The sequence below is a fragment of the Corvus moneduloides genome, chromosome 20 (assembly GCF_009650955.1).
Source record: "Corvus moneduloides isolate bCorMon1 chromosome 20, bCorMon1.pri, whole genome shotgun sequence".
NCBI classification, from domain to species: Eukaryota; Metazoa; Chordata; class Aves; order Passeriformes; family Corvidae; genus Corvus; species Corvus moneduloides.
In genome coordinates, this window is record NC_045495.1 from 10,153,483 (window position 1) to 10,173,388 (window position 19,906).

The window sequence follows — 19,906 nt, forward strand, 5'->3', positions numbered from 1 at the left end:
GCACAAAGTCACAGCTCCCTGAGTTTCATCCCTTTGTGTTTGTAGTTTTAGCTCAGACCCAGAGGCATTTCACCACCAACAAAGGGATGATATTTTTCTTGTCCAGTGGCTGGGGGACTCTGCTCCTTCGATAGTTCTGCAGCCCTGAGCACTCTGAGGGTGCTGAAAATCAGCTTTCCTGGCCCCCCAGCATCCTGCCCCAGGTTGTGGGCCCTGTGCTGGCACTTGGGTTTATCTCCTGTTGGCAGTGGCACTCCTGTGATTATCTCAGCTCTCTGTCACTGCGTGGGCAGTTATTTCTGACAGCTTGTTCCAAAGCAGGTCATTATAGGCAAGGGGAAATTTAGGCAGTAATTAGGGTTAAAAGAGATTTATTGCAGTGTGCCAGGAGTGGCACTTGGCATCCTCAGCCTGATACTGCCACTTCCAGTGGATTTATCATCTTCCCTTTTGGGGAGGTGATGGTGGAGCAGGGCCTTTCTGCCCAGGAACGGTATCAGAGTGAAATAAAACATCTTCCAGCCATCCCTTACTATTCTGTGCCCAAATCCCTGTAGCCCTGGCAGTTCCTTCATTCTATCTCTTCTTTTCTTCCCCCTTCTCCCTTCCAAATTTCCCCAAGCCTTAGCATCTGGCTGAAAGCTGGAATGAAATCATCCCAGCTCCTACACAGCCAGCTTCGTGTCTGAGGGAACACCAGGGATGGAAATTTCTGTTTCAGAAAGCTGCAAAAAAAGTAAAGTCAGGGGGCTGATGTGCAGCATTCAGCAAGGCTGGTGCTACAGCAGAGATCAACATCTGCTGTAATTACTTTCTTTAGAACTTCACAATTGTCCTGATAATTTTGGTAGGAGGAAGAACAAATGGGAAAAGATCCGGAAGATACTCTTGGTGAATTTTTTAATTAAAATGTTTTTGATTTGTTGAGGAACTCTGAAAGAAGCAATTAAAACAAGATGATATTGGTCTATACTTACACGGGAGAGCCTTGCCAGGATTAACTGGCTCGTCCCAAATAAATTACTGCTCTGGATTTGCATTAGCAAACACTTCCTAGAGATGGTAATCAGGAAAGAGCGGAGTGGAGCGGGTGAGATCACAGCAACAAAGGCAGCTGCAGGGCCACAGAGTCCCAGAAGGGTTTGGGGTGGAAGGGACCTTAAAGCCCATCTCATCCCACCCCTGCCATGGGCAGGGACACCTCCCACTGTCCCAGGCTGCTCCCAGCCCCATCCAGGCTGGTCTTGGGCACTGCCAGGGATCCAGGGGCAGCCCCAGCTGCTCTGGGCACCCTGTGCCAGGGCCTGCCCACCCTGCCAGGGAACAATTCCTTCCCAATATCCAACCTAAAACCACCCTCTGTCTGTTTGATCCCATTCCCCCTTGTCCTGTCCCTCCATCCCTTTCCAAAGTCTCTCTCCATCTTTCCTGTTAGCTCCTTCAGGTCCTGGAAGGCCACAGTGAGGTCACCCCAAAGCTTCTCCTCTCCAGGTGAACAATCCCAGCTCTCCCAGCCTCTCCTCCCAGCAGAGCTGCTCCATCCCTCGGATCACCCTGGAGCCTCCTCTGGGCTCCTCCAGCAGCTCCAGCTCCTCCCTGGGCTGGGCCAGGGCTGGGGCAGCTCTGCAGGTGGGGTCTCCCTGAGCACAGGGGCACAGGGACACAATCCCAGTCCCTTTCCTGCTGCCCCACTGTGATCAGCCCAGGGCTGGGGGGTCTCTGGGTCAGCCTGGACCTGCCTGGGGAAAGGTGTGGGGTCAAACCAAGACCCTGCTTCAGGTTTGGACTTGGGAAGGCCAGCCACAGCCAGAGGTTTTAGGTGGGGCTGTGCCTGAATTTCACTCAGGGTAAGGAAAAGTTTATTTCTTTTCCTCAGGACTTGGATTTCTGTAATTAAATCCCAGGCCTTGGCCAGACTCCTTTTAAACAAAGCAAGGAGCCAGGGTGTGAAGTGCTGTGCTGTGTGATGACCTAATCCAAATCCCACAAAGTCTGGGAATGCTTCCAGTGACTCCTTGGGAGCTGGGTCAGACCTGCGCCGTCGCTCCTGCCCATTCCCAGTGCCTGGTCCCACAGCAGCAGCAGCAGCAGCCCCCGAAACCCTGATGGGGCACAGCTGAAGGATGGAAGCTTTTGGGGGGTGTTTTCATCTTCATTTCTCCATTAATGGAGAGCATTAAATTAACCATTCAATCCTCCATTAATGGAGAGTGTTAAAGTAACAAGGGAGCTAAGCAGGCTTTGGTGGAGCTGGGACTAGGGCTGTGTTCGTGGGATGGTTCTGGAGGGACACAGCAGTTTGCCCTCAGGCCAGATGTGGGGTGTTCTTCTCTCCTAAAGCTGCTTTTCTCCTGCAGGCAGGGCTGATCCCCTGCTGCTGTCGCACTGAGCTGTGCTCACCTCTCTGGGGGGGGCAGAGGATCTGTGGCAGCAGCAAATTTCAGTTTCTGGACAGCTCTGGTGGCTGAAACTCAAGGTACAAACCTGGCTTTTCGCTGAGGACACTGAACACGCTGACCTGCATAGAACAGCTTCCAAAGGACAAGTGTGGGGTGCAGGCTCCTCCGTCCAGCCAGGAATTCCTTCAGTTACTCATTCTATGGTAAATATACAGGAATTCCTTGAGTACTTTTGATTCATTCCTGTGATGAATCCAGGCTCATTCCTGAGCCATTCATTGGAAAGCTCTCCAGTTACATGGGAGGTCACTGAGAGTGTGCAGTGCCTTGGTTTGGACTTACGAGCTTGGTAAACATGGATTTCCTGCAGTGCTTTCTGCCCTGTGGCAATCCCTGCCTGGATTGCAGGGATTGCATGGAATTGCTCAGACCCAACCTGTCACAAGATCCCAGAATGGTTTGGGCTGGAAAGGACCTTAAAGTTCACTTTATTCCATGGGCAGGGACACCTTCCCCTATCCCAGGCTGCTCCAAGCCCTGTCCAGCCTTGTCCTGCCACTGTGACTCGGACCCACATGGGGGAAGCTGATTTCCAGCATCAACTCTTCCCCTTTCAAATTGAATTTAGGCCCCAGGGGCAGGAATTGTGGTGTCAGTCATGGACCTCACCGTCCCCTTGTCCAGCAGGCCGGCCTGGGCTGGCACCCGTGGAGGAAGGGCTCCAGGGAGATGAAGAGATCTGGGTTTGTTAAGGGACAAAGGGCTCTCCCTAATCATCACAGAGCAGCTGTCAGGCCTTGGCAGTACCAGAGTCAGGATTAAAGCTGGGCGCAACATCCTTCTCCCAGCAGTAACCCTGCCCCAAGCCCACCTGAGCTCAGGGATCAGCCCCTGGCTCTCTGGAGGGATAAAAAAGGGCTTTTTAAGCAAGTGCTGACCTTTCTCTCCGAGATCTGGCCAGTTGTGGCTTTGCCTTCCAGAGGAGAAGTTCAATCCCTCCCTCTGGCTTCCTGTGCATCTGGAATTGCTGATCCCATTTCTCCAGCCAGGAGCTCTGTCTGTAGTAACGGCCTTTTAAATATGTAAATCTATTTTCAAAGCAAAATAACCCCCCCAGTGTTCATGAGTCTCTCAGAAGGAATAAAGGGTCCCTGTCCTAATATTTTATGCAAATCTTGCTTTTGCTCTTGTACTTGGGTATGAATAAATATCAGTGCTTCAAAAGAGGGAAAAAAGCTTCATCAAAAGAAAAAAACCTTTATTTCTATTGCATAAATAATGATAAAATTAAAATATTTTTATACAGATTATATATTTACAGTAGAGTTTGGTTAGAGGGAACAGCTGATACATATGGCATTCAGATTTCCTTTATACACTCCTTTATACACTCGGATAACTTGCAGTAACATAGGATTTATTTCAGGTGCATGCCCAGTTAATTTATATTAATATTTACAGTATTTTATACAAAGGTTTTTTGTTGGAATTTTTTTTTTTTTTTTTTTTACTATTATGCTGCTGACTTTGTGAATTTTTGTCTTTAATTAAAAAGCCATGTCTTTCGTTAACGAGCCAAAAAAACCCGGTGAGTTTACAAATGAACAGTAAATGGCTGGGAAACATGAAATGGTGACAAAAAGGAGACACAGGGATTAGTGGAGAACTTCCTAGAGATGAATCAGGAGGCGTTGATTCCTTAGATCCTGCTATGGATTAAATGGCAACAGGCTGGATCCCGGGCTTATTCCACTTGAAGCCAATTAACTCTAACGAGTTATTTCTGACTGACCCTGGAGCCCTGCTCTCCCTTCCTGCCCCAGCCCAGATAAATCTGAGGAACAGGAGCTGCTGTAGGGGCTGAAGGAGCTTTGGCTGCTCTGGGAGAGAAGCTCAGGACTGTGACCCCATCCTCGGGCTGCTGCGGTGGGGATAGAGGCAGGAATGTGAGGATCGATGTCAAAACCATCACCTGCACCCTTTGGAGCTGCCCCCAGCAGGGGCAGGACGTGCCCAAGTGCTGGTGGCACCAGAGGGGGGCTCCTGGAGCCACCTCAGAGCTTCCTGACGTCTCCTGGTTGGCTGATGGAGACACAGGAGCAGCTGAGAAAGGGAACATGGACCTCACCTAAAGGGGGTAAATCCAGCTGCTGGTTTGGGATGCTGGCAGAGACAGGCCAGGAACAGCTGGGGAAGGTAATTGGGGGGAAAGTGGCAATTTCATTTAGCAATGGTTTTCAAGGCTACGAAGTGTTTTGGTCTGTCTTGACAGAAAGTAAAAAAGTCCTGTGGTACTTTCATCATCTGATTGTCAAGTACTGAGCTCTGGATCCAGAGGATTCCTTTTTTCTCCTTTCCCCCTCTTCTGGGGCTGCAATTATTTTGTAGTGAAGATGCCAAATTACAGCAGCTTTCCAGGCTTTTGCCGCTGGGAAGGTGTAAGGGGAGCACACTTCCAACTAAAATGGTGTTAGATCTGCTGCCCATCTTGTGCTTGGTGAAGCTTCTGCACTTCCTAGAGCTGCCTAAAATGTCCTTCTTGGACTGGAGAAACATAGACCCAGTCCTGATAGCAGCCAACAACATAAAGAGATGGAAATGTGGTGAAACTTTTTGTTTTCTGCATTAAATTCCTGGGAAAGGAACAGGTTTTAAGTGATGCCAGGGAAACGTAATTGCACTGTCAGAGCACAGGAGGGTAAAATAATGGATTGAAACCCAGCAAGTTCTGTACATCTTCATCAGTAGAATGGAAGCGTGATTCAGAGCCAAGAAAAAAAGACACTTCATCAGATTCTCATTTTAGAAGGGTTGGTTTTTCTTCTTTCAAACGCTCATCCATAAAGCAGGAACTAAATCATGGATTACAGGGGTGGATGAAATGAGAGACTTAATTCTCAGAGATTTTAATGTAATTCCTCCCACTGCTTCTCCCCTCGCTGATCCAGGGGGGCTGTGCTGCTGTCACCTCGGGGTGGTGACAGCCCTGGCAGCTCCCAGCACGTGCAGGGAACGAGTTTTCCATGGGAACAGCGGAGAGTCCCCTTGTCCCAGGGCCCTCGCCAGGAACAGAGCCCCTCCCAGTCACCTGGAGCCCCTCCCAGTGCCGGGGGTGGCCCGGGAGATGTTTCACTCTTCTGCACCAGGCAGGAGGATGCGGAGTGGGGTTTTGGGACAAAATATTCTGACGCTTTCCATGGAAAAAAGGTCCAGTGGGTACTTGGCTCACCCAAACAGATTCCAGCCATCCAGAGTGGCGTCCTTGGGAATGTTTTCTACCTTGGCTTCTTGCTTCCTACCTTAGTTCTGGATTTAAAACCCCTCTTTACTTGGCCCCAGCTCAAAAAGATGGGTTCCTATGGACATCTCTTTTTTACAAAGCTGCTGGAATTAAAGCAGCCAGCATTCAGCCCTTCCAGCACACGTCCAACAGGTGAAACCTCTGGATAACCGGGATGGAATCTCTCAAATTACCTGGATTACACCCAGATATTCAGCTCTGGCTCACCGGGGAGCAGGGACAGGAGCTGGGAGTGCTGCTCCCTGCCACCCTCCTGCTCACCCTGGACCTGGGTCTGTGATCGCTGTCCCAGGTGCTGACGGTGACTGGGGGATCTGGGGGTGCCCATCAAGCAGGAAGGGAATTATTTTGGGAACTCTTTAATTCCATATCACTTCCCGCAGCATGGGAACACCGTCCTACCAAAGCCAAGCCTCCCTCGTTTCGATCTTTCAATTATGTTGACATTGCTTCTGATCAGGAATTCCTTCCCAGTGGTGCAGTCGTGGAGGGGCCAGGCTCCCGTGGGTGGCACAGGAGGTGACACACCTCCAGGTATCACTGCCTGTCAGCAGGATCTGGCTCTCCAGGGCCACCAGCACCACCACCATGGAATGCCCTGAGTTGGAAGGAACCCACAGGGACCTCAAGTCAGCTCCTGGCCCCGCACAGGACTAAGCCACTGCACCTGTCCTGCCTGGACACTCCCCAGCTGTGGTTTCCTCAAGGCTGCCCATAAGGAATGCCTTTGGCTCTGGCAGGTGAGCAGTGTTCCTTCAGCAGCTTTTGCTGGAATTCTCTTCCCCACGGCCTCCAAATTATTTCAGCATTGATGAGCCTCTGTTCCTTCTGCTGGCTTCTCCAGGAGCAGGGAATCAGGCTCCCTGCTAGAGCCAGTGGCTGAAGCCAAGGTCAGTGGTGAGCAGGGGCGCAGCCTTGCAGGAGCAGGAACCCAAATCTTTCCCACCAGAGCTCGAACCCCACATGGAGAACCTTTCCAAAGTGTCCTCAGCAAGCCCAGGACAGGCAGTGCTCAGGCTGAGTGGATTTCACTCCCTCCTGAATGAAACCGAAGCCTCTCTCGGCCTGAAATCATCACGTCCCTCCTGAAGCCTTCCCTGCACGTCAGTCCCCTTAATTGCACACAGTTTTTTGTGGCCAAGCCAACAGAGTTGCTCACGAATTCCTAATAATTTCCTAATCCATGAGCAAAGCCACTGTCCCACTGCTGGGAGCTGTTTGCGCATCCCTGGAAGTCTGGGATCGTGTGTGCTCCACCACAGTGGCACCCATGTCACGAACAGCCGGGGTTGCCATGGCAATCTCCTGTTCCTCCAGAGCTGCAGGGCTGAAAAGACACTTCAATCCTCCTGGAACTGGCAAGAGCAGAAGTTTAGAGGTTTTTCTGACAGCTCTGCTGCAGTCTGGGTATTTTTTAAAGTATGTTAATTAGCACTTAAATAGGGGTTTTTTTTCCTTAAAGTATGGGATGTGGGGTTTTTATTTTTGTGTCTTTGATTCTTCTGCTTTCTCCCCCCTCAGCTTTTGCCATCAGGTTCCAATCAGAATTTTACTGCTCTATTTTTACCTCCTGTCTGTAAAAGCAGCAAAAAGCCCTATTTTTCCCTCTTGTGTAGAAGGAAAAAAAAAAAAGGAGATAAATGGATGTTACATAAATGGAGCCAGGGAGGGAGGTAGGAGACATCCAGTGCTGCTGGATGGGAAGGATGGGAAAGTTGCGGGGAAGGAAAGGATGGAATCACTTGGCCTGATCCATCCTGCATTGCCAGGAGTCACTGAGTAAAGAAGGGATCTCTTCACAACGCCTGGAGAGGGAGGAAGGCTGCTCTAGGAAGGGAAAGGAGACCTCTGGCAAGACATGACCCTGATTCATCATGGAAAAATGAGGTTCCCTACAGAAAAATCACACCCAAAGCCCCCAAAATCCTGTACCCAGTAAAATCAGTGGGGAGTTGTGCAATGAACTCTACTGACACCGGGCTATGGCTTTTACCAATATATTAATTACAGGTTTGGTTTTACAGATGGAGCTGCGAGGGGAGGATGGCTCTATTTACAAGGGATTGTGGAGCATGCATGGGGGAATTGTGGAGCCTTCCAGAAAGCTCCACGGAATGCAGACAATCTTCGTCCATGAGGTGGCTGCTGGGCCTGGACTCTGCTGGGGGTTTGTGGCACATGGGTGAGGGAATGTGGGGAAATGCCCGGTTTGGGGCTGTGGGTTTGGGGCTGTGGGTTTGGGCTCAGCGGAGGCTCCGCTCTGCCCCATGCTCCCCCCATCCCTCCCCTCCACCTCCATCTGCCCACGCTCACTCCAGCACAAACCCAGGGACAAAATGAGTATTCCTCGGTGGCAAGGAACATTTAGACTTTTTCCCACTGCTGCCACCTTTTCACAGACCCCTGAGACCTAAACGTGGGGATGAATTTCCTTAAAATGATCTCCAAGCTCGTTATCTGCAATGTCCAGCACAGAAAATGTGCCTGGGCTCCCCAGCACCGAGAATCCCCCACCAGAATATCCCACAGATATTCTGCTGCTGCTCTACAGCAAATGGAAATCTCTCCATCTTCTGGGAGACTGAATCATTTTTTTTTTTATGGAATATTCTGCAGCTCACCTCTATTGGTCACAGCAGAACAGAAATGCAGCAGTTGTGTGTTTGGGAAAGGCAGAAAAACCAACTCAGCTGCTGTGGAAAAGGTGTTGTCTTTGGGATGGAGGGGACCCCAGGAAAATGGCAGGAAAAAGTGGAGGTGGGAGACTGAGACACCTAAAAGTGGCTTGGGTTTAAAGGGGTGGTGGGAGACAGGACAAACGAGCAGCAGATTTTTAAATTAGGCTGCTAAAAATACAGGTAAATGTTGTCACTCAGACTGGTAGAAAAGAAAGCCCTGGAACGAGTGTTCGGGATGCATCCAGTGTCAGTCAATGGCTGCAGTGTGGGATGAGGGAAGCTGGGGGTGTGCAGCCCCTTGGGGAGCCATCCTGCCCCTCCTGTGGCACAGGGAATACGGAACAGTCACCTCCACGTCCAGGAGCAAGATCTCAGCGTTCCTTGGTGTGTCTGGGGCTCTCCCAGCACAGCCACCCCACTCCAACACCCGAGTGCCTCCACGGAGCTCCCTTGGAGCACTCCATGATCACCAGCTGGGAAACCCCTCCCAGGAGGGCAGGAGGTCACCTCTGTCCTGGTGTGGCACCCAGGGGCACAGTCCATCCAGAGGGAAATGCATGGATTTGTGTCAAGTTTCAAAGGAAAACCACCTTCCCAAGTAATCCTGGCTCCTTGCGCTTCCCGTGTGGTGTCCCTGCTCTGCATCATTCCCTCTTCTCCTTGCTGCTCCTTAAAATGTATTCCAGGAAAAACACCCAACGCTCCCCGGATCTGGAAGTCTGACACGCTTCAAACGCACGGGGGTGGGCTCAGGTTTGGTTCCTTCTTCTCCTGCTGCGCTCGGCTTTTCCGCCGGCCCCCTGTGGAGCCTGCCCATGGGATGGGGGTGGTGGGATGGATCCTGGGAGGCAATGGAGAAGTTGGCTGGTCAAATCCACCCTTCACCATGTGGGTGAAAATAAAACCTCCCCCACAGGACGACGTCTGCCATGGAGGTTTCGCTGCAGATCATAACCAGGCCACATGAAACGGAATAAATTAAAGTTGTGCAGGCAAGGAGAGGAGAGGAAAGCTCAGGAAGAGCTTCCCTCAGGATTTTCACCTGGGAAAAAATTCTTGAATGTAGAAGAATATAGAAGAAGGGTAAAACTGCTGGAGAGCAAATGTTGAATACACAGAGAGGCCCAAGGAGAGGGAGGTTTAGCTGGCGCTGGTGGTGGCAGAGTCCCTTGGAAGACTTTGCACAAGTTCAGCAATGCCCAGGTGGGAAAGCGGGGGGTGCTCCTCAAGCCCTGATTCGCAGTCGGAAAAAAATGGCCAACAGACTCCTGCTACCCCACAGTCTCGTGTCAAAGGTGGAGCTGATGAAGCAAAAAATAGACATTTTGTATGGTGCTGGAAAATTCTCCCCTTTTTTCCTCAGAAAATACTGTACAAGGATGCTCTAGCTCCCCTCTAATGCCGTAAACTCCATGGCATGGTCATAAGGGAAACGGAAAGTGAAGCTGGAACACGTGGAACAAAAGGAATGGGACTTGCTTGTGGCAATGCTACGATCAACTTCCTGGGAATGTGGGCCCGGCGGGAGCTCCGTGGGATAGTCAGTGGGCCCTGGGATAAGGACAAGTCACGAGGCTGGGCCTCCTTCAAACCGCAGAGCGCCGGATCCCAGTCTCCTCCGCGTTGCCATTGCTGTTTCGAAGCAATAATTCGGGACTCCTGGATATGGGATTATTGCATTAGGAAACAAAACCTTTAAAGCATTAGAACAGCCCTTTGATGTCCCTGCCAAAAGGATGTGGTTGGTTCACAGGACACGCTGCTGGCTCAGGCTCCTGCTGCAGGCGCCGGCTGTGCCCGCGTGTCGGTGCCGTGGGATCGGGGCGGGAGCTCTCCCGGGGTGCGCATGCATGGCCGCCATCCCGCTGCCAGGACTCTTCCGTGCCGTGCCAGCACTACTCCATGCCGCTGCGCAGGATCTGGTTGGCCGCGATCAGCATCACGCTGATGATGAAGGCCATGGCGAAGGCGCAGATGAGGCTCTTGCGCACGCACGTCTGGCGGTTCTGCTTCTGGGCGTGCACTGCGGGGACAAGAGGGCGGTCAGACAGCGCCGGGCGTGTGCTCCCACCTGGAGCAGCTCAGGAGTGCTCCTGGGCTCTCATTAGAACCCTCCTGTCCTTACTCTAACCCTGCTGGGACATTCCCAAACAACCCACCTGACCTTCCAGGGCTTCCAAACCAGCCCATCTCAATCCTTCCTAATATTTCAGGAACTCCTCTCCCTCACTGTGGCTTTTGATCCCTTTAAATGCTCTCACAGGGATATTTGGGGTTATCCGTGTATTTCTTTGAAACTCTTCGTGAAGTTGGAATCGTAGAATGGGTTGGGTTGGGTTGGGTTGGGCTGGAAGTGACCTCAAAACTCATCTTTGTCTCATGGGCAGGGACACCTCCCACTGTCCCAGGCTGCTCCCAGCCCCAGTGTCCAGCCTGGCCTTGGGCACTGCCAGGGATCCAGGGGCAGCCCCAGCTGCTCTGGGCACCCTGTGCCAGGGCCTGCCCACCATCATGGGGAACATTTTCTTCCCCCTCTCAGACCTAAACTTCCCCTCTTTCAGTTTGAACTTGGTTGTCTCTAAAGTTCTTTAATAGCAATTATCGACCTTGTGTGAATCCCTCCGACTCATCCTGGTCAACTGGGAATGAGTGGGAAATCAAGAAGTGCTCCCTGATGACTCTCAGGCCCTCCCATGACAATTCCCAGGAGTATCCATGGTATATGAGTCACTTTTCCAAACTCTTTTAGGTTTTCTATGCTTAAGCCAAATCAGATTTATTAAGAACCTTTCCAAGTGAATGCTTGCAGAATAATTGTCAAACGAGGTGAGAGCAGCAATTAAAAACCAGATGGAGTTGGGATTTTTAGCACTTGTTTTATTTAATTTTACTTTTTGCTAAGCTCATCAGTGAGGATTCGTGCTGTGACTCAATAAAGCCAGTTCATGAGTCTCTCTTGGCCTCCCCACATCTGAATGTCAGAGCCATGTGTGGTGTTGGGGCACTGTGGAGATTTGTTTGCAAAGGCCTTGAAGGTTCCCCCAGGCAATCCTAGGATGGTTATGGCTGGAAAAGCCCAGTTATAACCCCAGCACCACCACCATGGTCACCACTAAACCATGTCCTAAGTGCCACATCCACACTTTTTGGACACTTCCAGGGATGGGGGTTCCACCACTGCTGGACAACCCTTTCAGTGAAGAAATTTTTCCTAATTTCCAATCTAAACCCCCCCTGGCCCAGCCTGAGGCCGTTCCCTCTCCTCCTGGCCCTGTTCCCTGGCAGCAGAGCCCGACCCCCCCGGCTGCCCCCTCCTGTCAGGGACTTGTGCAGAGCCACAAGGTCCCCCCTGAGCCTCCTTTGCTCCAGCCTGAGCCCCTTTCCAGCTCCCTCAGCTGCTCCTGGGGCTCCAGCCCCTTCCCAGCTCCGTTCCCTTCCCTGGACACGCTCCAGCCCCTCAGGGTTTTTCGTCATGAGAAGCCCAAAATTGAACACAGCACTCAAGGTGCTTCAGCAGTGCCAGCACAGGGGGGAAATCCCTGCCCTGGTCCTGGCACAACCCAGGTGCCACTGGCCTTTTTGGCCACCTGGGCACCCCTGGGCTCATGTCCAGCCATTGGCACCAGCACCCCCAGGGCCTTTTTCAGCTTTCCAGCCCCTCTGGCCCAGCCTGGAGCATTCCATGGGGTTGTTGTGACCCAAGTGCAGGACCCAGCACTTGGCCTTGTGGCCCCTCCTCCAACTGAGCTGTCCAGGGCAGCCAGGGAAAGCCAGGAAATCATCACACACAGGATGGACAGCTCTGCCCGGCTGCTCTGGGCCTTGCTTTGCTCTTTGGGCTTGGTGTGCCCTGAGAAGGGACGTTCCTATCACCTCTTCCTCATGGATGGGCTTGTGAAGACGGGAGACTTTCAAGTGGTTGATGACAACCACAAAACAAACCTAAAATGCAGCCAGGGACAGGCTCCAGGTGCCCATGTTTGGAAAGAGGCAGGAGAATATTTTTAGAATATATAGAAAAACCCCTTGTTCTGATCCAGTCTTGCTCCTCATTGCACAGAGAGCCCTGGCTGCTGGGTTTGAATTCCAGTTTTCTCCCCCATCACCTCCTCTGGCTGGTGTTCAGCAGTGCCTGTGCCCTAATCCCAGCTCCCAGAGGTCCCAGCTCAGTGCCAGAGGCACGGAACCCTCATTAGGGAGGGTTGGAGTCATCCTGCTGCAGCCAGGGAATGTGAGTGGGGGCCTCGCTGTGTTCTGGGCAGGGAATGAAATCCCCTGCCAGCAGCTCTCCCAAATTCCTCACTCTCTGCTTGCACTGCTCTGCTCCTGGACTCCTTCCCTGGCTTTTATAGAGCACACGGGACCAATGCTGTGGCTGCTGGCTTTGTGCACGGTGCCCTGGTGCTTTGAAAAGCTCGTTCCTGCCCAGCTGTAGTTATTTCTTGATGTACTTTTCTATTATTTCTGCACTTCGAAAGCACTCCCAGGCAGCAGAGAAACCACTGACACCACCAGCACTGCTGTCAGGGTGGGGCTGGTGATGGGAACAGCAGCCCAAGGCTGGGCAAGGCTTTATTGGGATGACGAACTCACCTCTTCACAGATGAAAGGAGTAAAATGTGCTCGGTGTTTGTGCGGAAATGTTCCTGAATGGAACAACTTCTCTGTTACAGAACAGAGCCTGAAGGCAGCAGGATGCAGGGAAGTCCCAGTTACTGCTCTTTACCCACCAAACAGCCAAATTGCCTACAGACAACCCCAGGGGAAAGGGGAATGTCTGTGGAGGGCCAGCCAGACCCTCTTGGTGCTGGCTGGGAATTACTCCAGCAAGGAGATGGGTACCAGTGCTCCCCTGCTCCCTTGAAATCCACAGGGAGGCAGAGGAGCTGGAATTCCTGACATCCTGATTCCCGGAATTCTTCCCTATGTGCTGCCCTCTTGAACATGAAGTTCCATTTAACCCCCCTGCTTACTGGGGAGGGTTTGCTCTTAGTTCTCTCCTTTCCCTAAATCCATAATCTTTGAGCACGGGGTCTGTGCTTGTCCTGCTGGTTCCCATAGCTGGCATTGCCCCAGGGCTGCATGCCAACATTTGGGTGCCCGTGGGAGTTTTTGACACCCATGGAACACGCCAGGGGTTGGATGTAGACCTGGTTCCTTGGACATGGGCAGAGCCTGAGGCTCCTCTGGAGGAATCCTCAAGCCTTCTTAGGGGGAAGAGCAACCCAGAGGTTTCCAACACCCATCAGACCTCACGAGGCAAAGGCAAATCAAGGCCGGGCCATTCTTCATCTTCTCACCTGTCTCAGGACAGGCTGCTGAGGAGAGCTCCCTCGTTGGCACAGCGCACTGCCCCTAGAGCTGGTTAATGGGGTTAATGGGGCCAGGCTGTCACGATGCCCACAGTGGGTTTGGGAAGCGCTCCCAGCACGGGGAGCCTTCTCTCCTGCAGGAGAGCAGCTCCTCACAAGGACAGCAGCAGTGTATTCGTAGGGCCCTGTCCCAGCCCTGCCACGGGTGAGGGATGGCGGCTGCTCTGGCTGCCACCAGCGTTAGTTTTGGTTTAACAGGTCACTTTTTCATTGCCAAGCTGAGCTGAGTGGGGCAGGGAGGGCACGGAGGAGCTGCTGCTGCATCCCATGGATTTGAGGGTCAGGGATGAGGGTGGAAACCCCCTGGCAGGCAGCAGGGGAATGTCCAGGTGTGGAGAAGGGAATGTCCAGGTGTGGGGAATGGAAATGTCCAGGTGTGGGGAATGGAAATGTCCAGGTGTGGAGAAGGGGATGTCCAGGTGTGGGGAAGGGAATGTCCAGGTGTGGGGAACAGGAATGTGCAGGTGTGGGGAATGGAAATGTCCAGGTGTGCAGAAGGGAATGTCCAGGTGTGGGGAATGGGAATGTCCAGGTGTGGGGAACAGGAATGTGCAGGTGTGGGGAATGGAAATGTCCAGGTGTGGGGAACAGGGATGTCCAGGTGTGGGGAAGGGAATGTCCAGGTGTGCAGAAGGGAATGTCCAGGTGTGGAGAAGGGGATGTCCAGGTGTGGAGAAGGGAATGTCCAGGTGTGGAGAAGGGAATGTCCAGGTGTGGGGAATGGAAATGTCCAGGTGTGGGGAAGGGAATGTCCAGGTGTGGAGAAGGGGATGTCTCTGCCCACAGGAGGAGAAGTGCTTGGGGCTGGTCTGTGGTCCAAGAACATCACCAGAGGTGATGCTGAGTGGAGACCCCCATTTCACCAAGGTGCTCCTGGAAGTCTCTGCTGGATCTGCTCCCTTGGGAGATTCCCAAATCTCAGTGGAAACCATGGGGGCTCATCTTGACTTCATTCCTCCCCAGAACTAAAGGCCCTTCAGCGGGGTGGATGAGACATTAAATACAGATGGGAGTTGAAAGAAATGCTTGAATTGCTGTTTGAGGAGTTGAACTGAGTTCTTTAGGGTGCAATTCATCTCATCCCAAAGTAGCACCTAAATTAAACTCAAGGAACTCTACCCAAAAAGCATCTCCTTCACTGCACTAATTAGAAGTGAGTGAGTGACCCCCAGGGAGATGCCCCAGGACAGCCGACAGCTGTCCCTTAGTGCCACCATCCCTGGCATTTCTGGGTAATTCCTGCTTTTGGTAATTCCTGCATTTGGTAATTCCTGCTTTTGAGTCCTGTAGGGACCCTGGTCTTTGAGAACTGGGGGCTCTGAGGGCACCAGTGGTCATTCCTGGCCAGCCTGGAGAGCTGCAGGGCCACAGCCTGTTCTTTCCTGGCAGAAATGCTCCTGCCAGAGCTGTCACAGACCACAACTGTCCCCTTCCACTGGGACCTGCAGCAAAACTCTGCCCTGTTGTTGACAGTTCAGCTGAGCTTTACTCCCTGCTGGATTTCTGTGTGTGTTCCCAACATCTAAAAAGGGTCTGTTTTGCTTCTAGGTTCTGCCTGGCACCAGCAATGCCAAAACATCCCACGAGAAAAGCTGTGCCTGCTGCACTTTTGGAAACTGGAGCTTCCAAAATGAGATGCTGAGCATTTGGGGCGCAGGCTTTTTCTGGGATGGTTCACAAGCTCCCAACACCCGGCGGCAGCGACAGCTGGCTCCTGCCCCCGGGGACCAGCGGGGCAGCGGGCAGCAACAGCTCCAGGCAGGGAGCACACGTCTCCTCCTCCCTGCTCTCCTCCTCTCCAGGAGGAACGCAAAGATTGTTGCTTGGCCTGATTCAGAGAGTGCTGCTGCTGCTGCCTCCCTCCTGCAGGCTTTTTAAAATTCAGCTGTGCTCGTCTCCAGCGTCTCTGCAGTGTTGAACAGAGGGTGAGGGTGCTGGGGGGAGCTGCTGCAGCCCATTCATCAGCCAGCCTAAGGACTGGCCTGCATCTCCATCCTCTGCTTTGTCTGTGGCTCTGCCTGGTGCCCTTTCAGAGCTGTTTGACCCTGCAGAGGTCAGAGTTCCCCACATGGTCTGTGTGAAGTGGGATTTCTGGGGTGGGAGGCACAGTGGCTCTACCAGGGTGATGGGCTCAAGCTCTGAGCTTCTCTGTTCTGTTTCCCTGGGCTCTTCTGCACTTCAGAGGATTTCATGAAATCATGGAATGGTCTGGGTTGGAAAAGAACTTAAAAATCATCTCATTCAATGGGCAGGGACACCTTCCACTGTCCCAGGCTGCTCCAAGCCCCATCCAGCCTGGCCTTGGACACTGCCAGGGATCCAGGGGCAGCCACAGCTTGGACAACAAAGACCTGTTTGGTTGTTCCAAGCAGCAAAACTTTGGAGCAGCACGAGTTCCTCAGGCCAAGGAAATGAAAATGCTGCTTCTGAGGTGGCTTAAAATGGGGAATGTCCTTGCCTGTGTCAGCTCTGTCCAAGTGCAAAATCCACTGTAGATCCCAGTTCTGATCCCAATTCCTGATCCCCCGTGGCTCTGCTGAGGGAAGGAAATGTTTCCCCCTCTCTGGCTGCCTCTGAGCACTGCTCAGCCCTTGAGTTTTCACTCTCACATGTTGAAAAGAGCTGTCCTGGCTGAGGCAGGTCCTGGCAGTTCAGAACAAAGGTGCCCAGGGCAGCAGGGCACAGAGGCACCACCTCTGCTCACTGCTGGTGTCACAGTGCAGGACAGGACTCGTCCCAGCTATTGCCTGGGAGCCTTTTTGGGATTTGAACAGAAAACTGGAGGAGCCCAACACGGCTTGGTAGGTCCTGCCAGTGCCAAGAAAGTCTTTCCATGGTGGGATGAGGGAAATAAAGGTGTTTCTGCAGGGAAATTCAGCCTGGCTTAGACACTCAGCACTTCCCTCTGCCTGCATCCCAGCAGGGAGAGGGCAGAGCCTGCATAATGTCACCCTTGTGCCTGGAACAGGACTGGCTTTGCTGAGGGATGGAGGAAGGCTGAGGGCAGCTGTGGAGCTCTCCATGGGTCCTTGCTCCTCTCACTCCAAAATACCTCCCTGCCAACTCCATGCACCCCTGTCCGGATCAGGGCGAGTTTTACAGACACAGGAAGAGGAAAATTGTGAAACCCCAGGACTTTCTCTCTCACCTTCAAACTCAGTCTGGCAGTTGCCAGAGTTCTCATTCAAGCTCTCCTCCTCGTTGATGATGATGTTCTCGATGTCCTTCATGGTGAGGTGGTCGCGGAAGGCGTGGTACAGGATGTGCTTCAGCTCCTCCAGCGTTATCCTCTGCATGTCAAACTGTGGGAGAGAGCCCAGTTACACCCAGGGATGGGGCTCGGGCATGAGGGCAAGACCACAATCCCCAGCTTGTGTTCTATCACCCTCATTTCAACAGCTCGGAGTGGGTTTTGCTCTTTGGGGTTGGTTTCACTCCAGCAGTGAATGCTGTAAATGGGTGTTGCCCCTGCCAGCTCCCTTGGGCTGGCGGAGCAGCAGAGAAGCCCAGCCCTGTGCCAGGGATGGCCTCCCAGGCTGGAGAGGCAGCAGTGCAGTCCATCCCAACACAGAGAAAACCCCAAGGCATTCCCCTGGTAGCTCTTAACACCTTCCATGCGCCACAACCCTATTTGTGCCCCCTTTTTTACCTTCCTAACCCCCAGCTGTGCCAGGGTGGGAGGAACAAGCAGAGGGCACTTCCCTCTGAGCTCACTTTTGTTGTGAATCCAGTAGAAAACGCTGTTCTTACACCAACCAAGCGCTAAACCCACACTTCCTGCTGAACACGAACAGTTTGCTGCAGAAGGACGCTGCACACGTGCAGTTTGTGGTATTAATTAATCCCTGCTAATGGTGCAGCAGAGAGGACACTCTCCCTGGTTGCTGTGCGGGGCAGGGGAGCAGAGGAGCCTCTCTGAGTTTAGTCAAGAAGGACTGAAACATTCCAAGTCATGATGAGGGTTTCTGTGTGCTGCAGGTGCTCCTCCTCTGTCCAGGCCCTCAAACTGAGGCCTCACAGCCCCAAAAGGGTTTGTGCACAGCAATCAGGGCTCTCCAGGGCTCCTCCACCCCATCTGAGGCACCACCCACCCTCAGGACACCCAGAAAGGCCAAACCCCTCCAGTTCAATGCCCCAGTGGAGGGAGGGAGGGTGGTGCCAACTCACAGCTTCTTCTGCCCTGGGAGAGTGGGGCTGGAGCAGGAAATTCCCATTCCTTCCCCAGCCTGAGGAGAGCAGGACAAACCAGGCAGGACAGGACACAGGGAATGGCTTCCCACTGCCAGAGGGCAGGGCTGGATGTGATCTTGGGAAGGAATTGTTCCCTGGGAGGGTGGGCAGGCCCTGGCACAGGGTGCCCAGAGCAGCTGGGGCTGCCCCTGGATCCCTGGCAGTGCCCAAGGCCAGGCTGGACATTGGGGCTTGGAGCAGCCTGGGACAGTGGGAGGTGTCCCTGCCATGGCTGGGGTGGCACTGGGTGGGCTTCGAGGTCCCTCCAACCCCAAGCCTTTCTGTGATTCTGATTCCCTGAGGGAAGCAAAACCAAACCCACAAACTACAGCAGACCCCACATTTGTACTGGCCTCAGAGAATCGTCCCTGAGCCAGGAACGGGAAGAGAATTCCAGCAGAGGTGGAACATCAGCCCTGATGAGGTGGAATGGGGTCAGCAGGTGCTGAGGGGCTGCTCCTGCAGGTGGGAAGTGAGCACGGGGATGGAATTATGGGTTTGCCACATGGATGGAGTCAGGAAGGTGCTGGGGCTCAGTTTCAGGTTGGAGTTTCCCAGGATGAAGACTCCAAAGGAACGCAGGGTGGGGTGCTGGGTGGGAAATCCTTGGATCTACCTCCATGCAATCAGCACTGCAGGAAGCCACCCAGGAGAGCTGGGACCCCTGGGCAGCTTCACTGCCCCCTGCACACCTCCAGCAACACCCCCAGCGCTGCTGCGAGGCAACCAGAGGAATTCTCCCGGACTTCCACACCTTCAGTTGCCAGGAGAAACGCTTTTTGTCTGGAACAGGATGTGAAGAGCACAGCTGCTCCCTTTCCAACACTACAGACAGCAGAGCAGGGCTGGTGAGATTTGTTTGTGCACGACAAAGCAGGGTGGGAATTGGTGATTAAATCCCAGGGGGATCTGCAGCCCAGCTTTGAGCGGGGCACCAAGGAGCCACCGGTGACAATGGGGTGCTCGCTATTTTTAGCTGAGTCCCAGAGGAACAAGGGCAGCAGAAACACCAAACCCAGCAGCCCTGCTGTTCACAGAAATGCTTTTCAGCTGGACAGACCCAGGAACTTGGGTCTTTGGTCCCTGCTCGCCACTTCCCAGCCCATTCCCTGCAGCAGGGTTGGGGTTGGTGCAGGGAATGAGTGAAGGGAGTTGGAGGAATCGGTGTTTCTGTGCATGCTGGATAAAAGCAGGTGGGTGTGTGCAGATCTGCCTCACACACAGGGATATGTGTGAATATTGCAGGGCCCAGATGAAGCAAAGGGCACTCAGTTTTCTTCCTTAACCCCTTGGAGGATCAATGATTTTGCGTCTGTGCAATGCACAGTGGTGAGGAAAGAAAACCTCAGGCTGAGCAGCTCTGAGGTGATGGGAATCCCAGAACTGGTGGGGTGGGAAGGACCTCAAAGCCCATCCAGTGCCACCCCTGCCAAGGGCAGGGACACCTCCCACTGTCCCAGGCTGCTCCAAGCCCCAATGTCCAGCCTGGCCTTGGGCACTGCCAGGGATCCAGGGGCAGCCCCAGCTGCTCTGGGCACCCTGTGCCAGGGCCTGCCCACCCTCCCAGGGAACAATTCCTTCCCAATATTCCATCCAGCCCTGCCCTCTGGCACTGGGAAGCCATTCCCTGGGTCCTGTCCCTCCAGTTCCTGATGCAGGGTCCCTCTCTGCCCTCCCTCTGAGGTCTCCACAGAACCTCCTCCTGCCCAGGCTGCAGAGCCCCAGCTCTCTCAGCCCCTCAAAGCCTTTGCTGCTCTCCCTCTCCCAGCATTGCCACTAAACAGTTTTAGCAGAGCCTTCTGTGCTCCTGCCTCTGCTCCAAGCTGGAGCACAAACACAACTGTGGGATCAGCTCATCTTCAAGTGGTGCCAGCATTCATGACTTGAGGGGTTTGGGGTCTTCAGTACCAGTTAAAATCTGTCTGG

At 53.2% G+C, this 19,906-nt stretch overlaps 1 protein-coding gene across 5 annotated transcripts in view; it reads right to left on the reverse strand.

Moving 5' to 3' along the window:
• Positions 1-3,636: 3,636 nt before the first annotated feature.
• Positions 3,637-19,906, reverse strand: part of CALN1 (calneuron 1) — a 147,362-nt gene continuing 131,092 nt past the window's right edge. For all 5 annotated transcript variants that reach the window (XM_032129883.1, XM_032129884.1, XM_032129887.1 and 2 more), the window contains 2 exons: positions 16,899-17,052; positions 3,637-10,401 (listed from right to left, as the gene is read on the reverse strand). In XM_032129883.1, the coding sequence (XP_031985774.1) occupies positions 10,274-10,401; positions 16,899-17,052 (282 nt within the window). In that variant the 3' untranslated portion in view covers positions 3,637-10,273. The remainder of the gene's footprint in view (positions 10,402-16,898; positions 17,053-19,906) is intronic.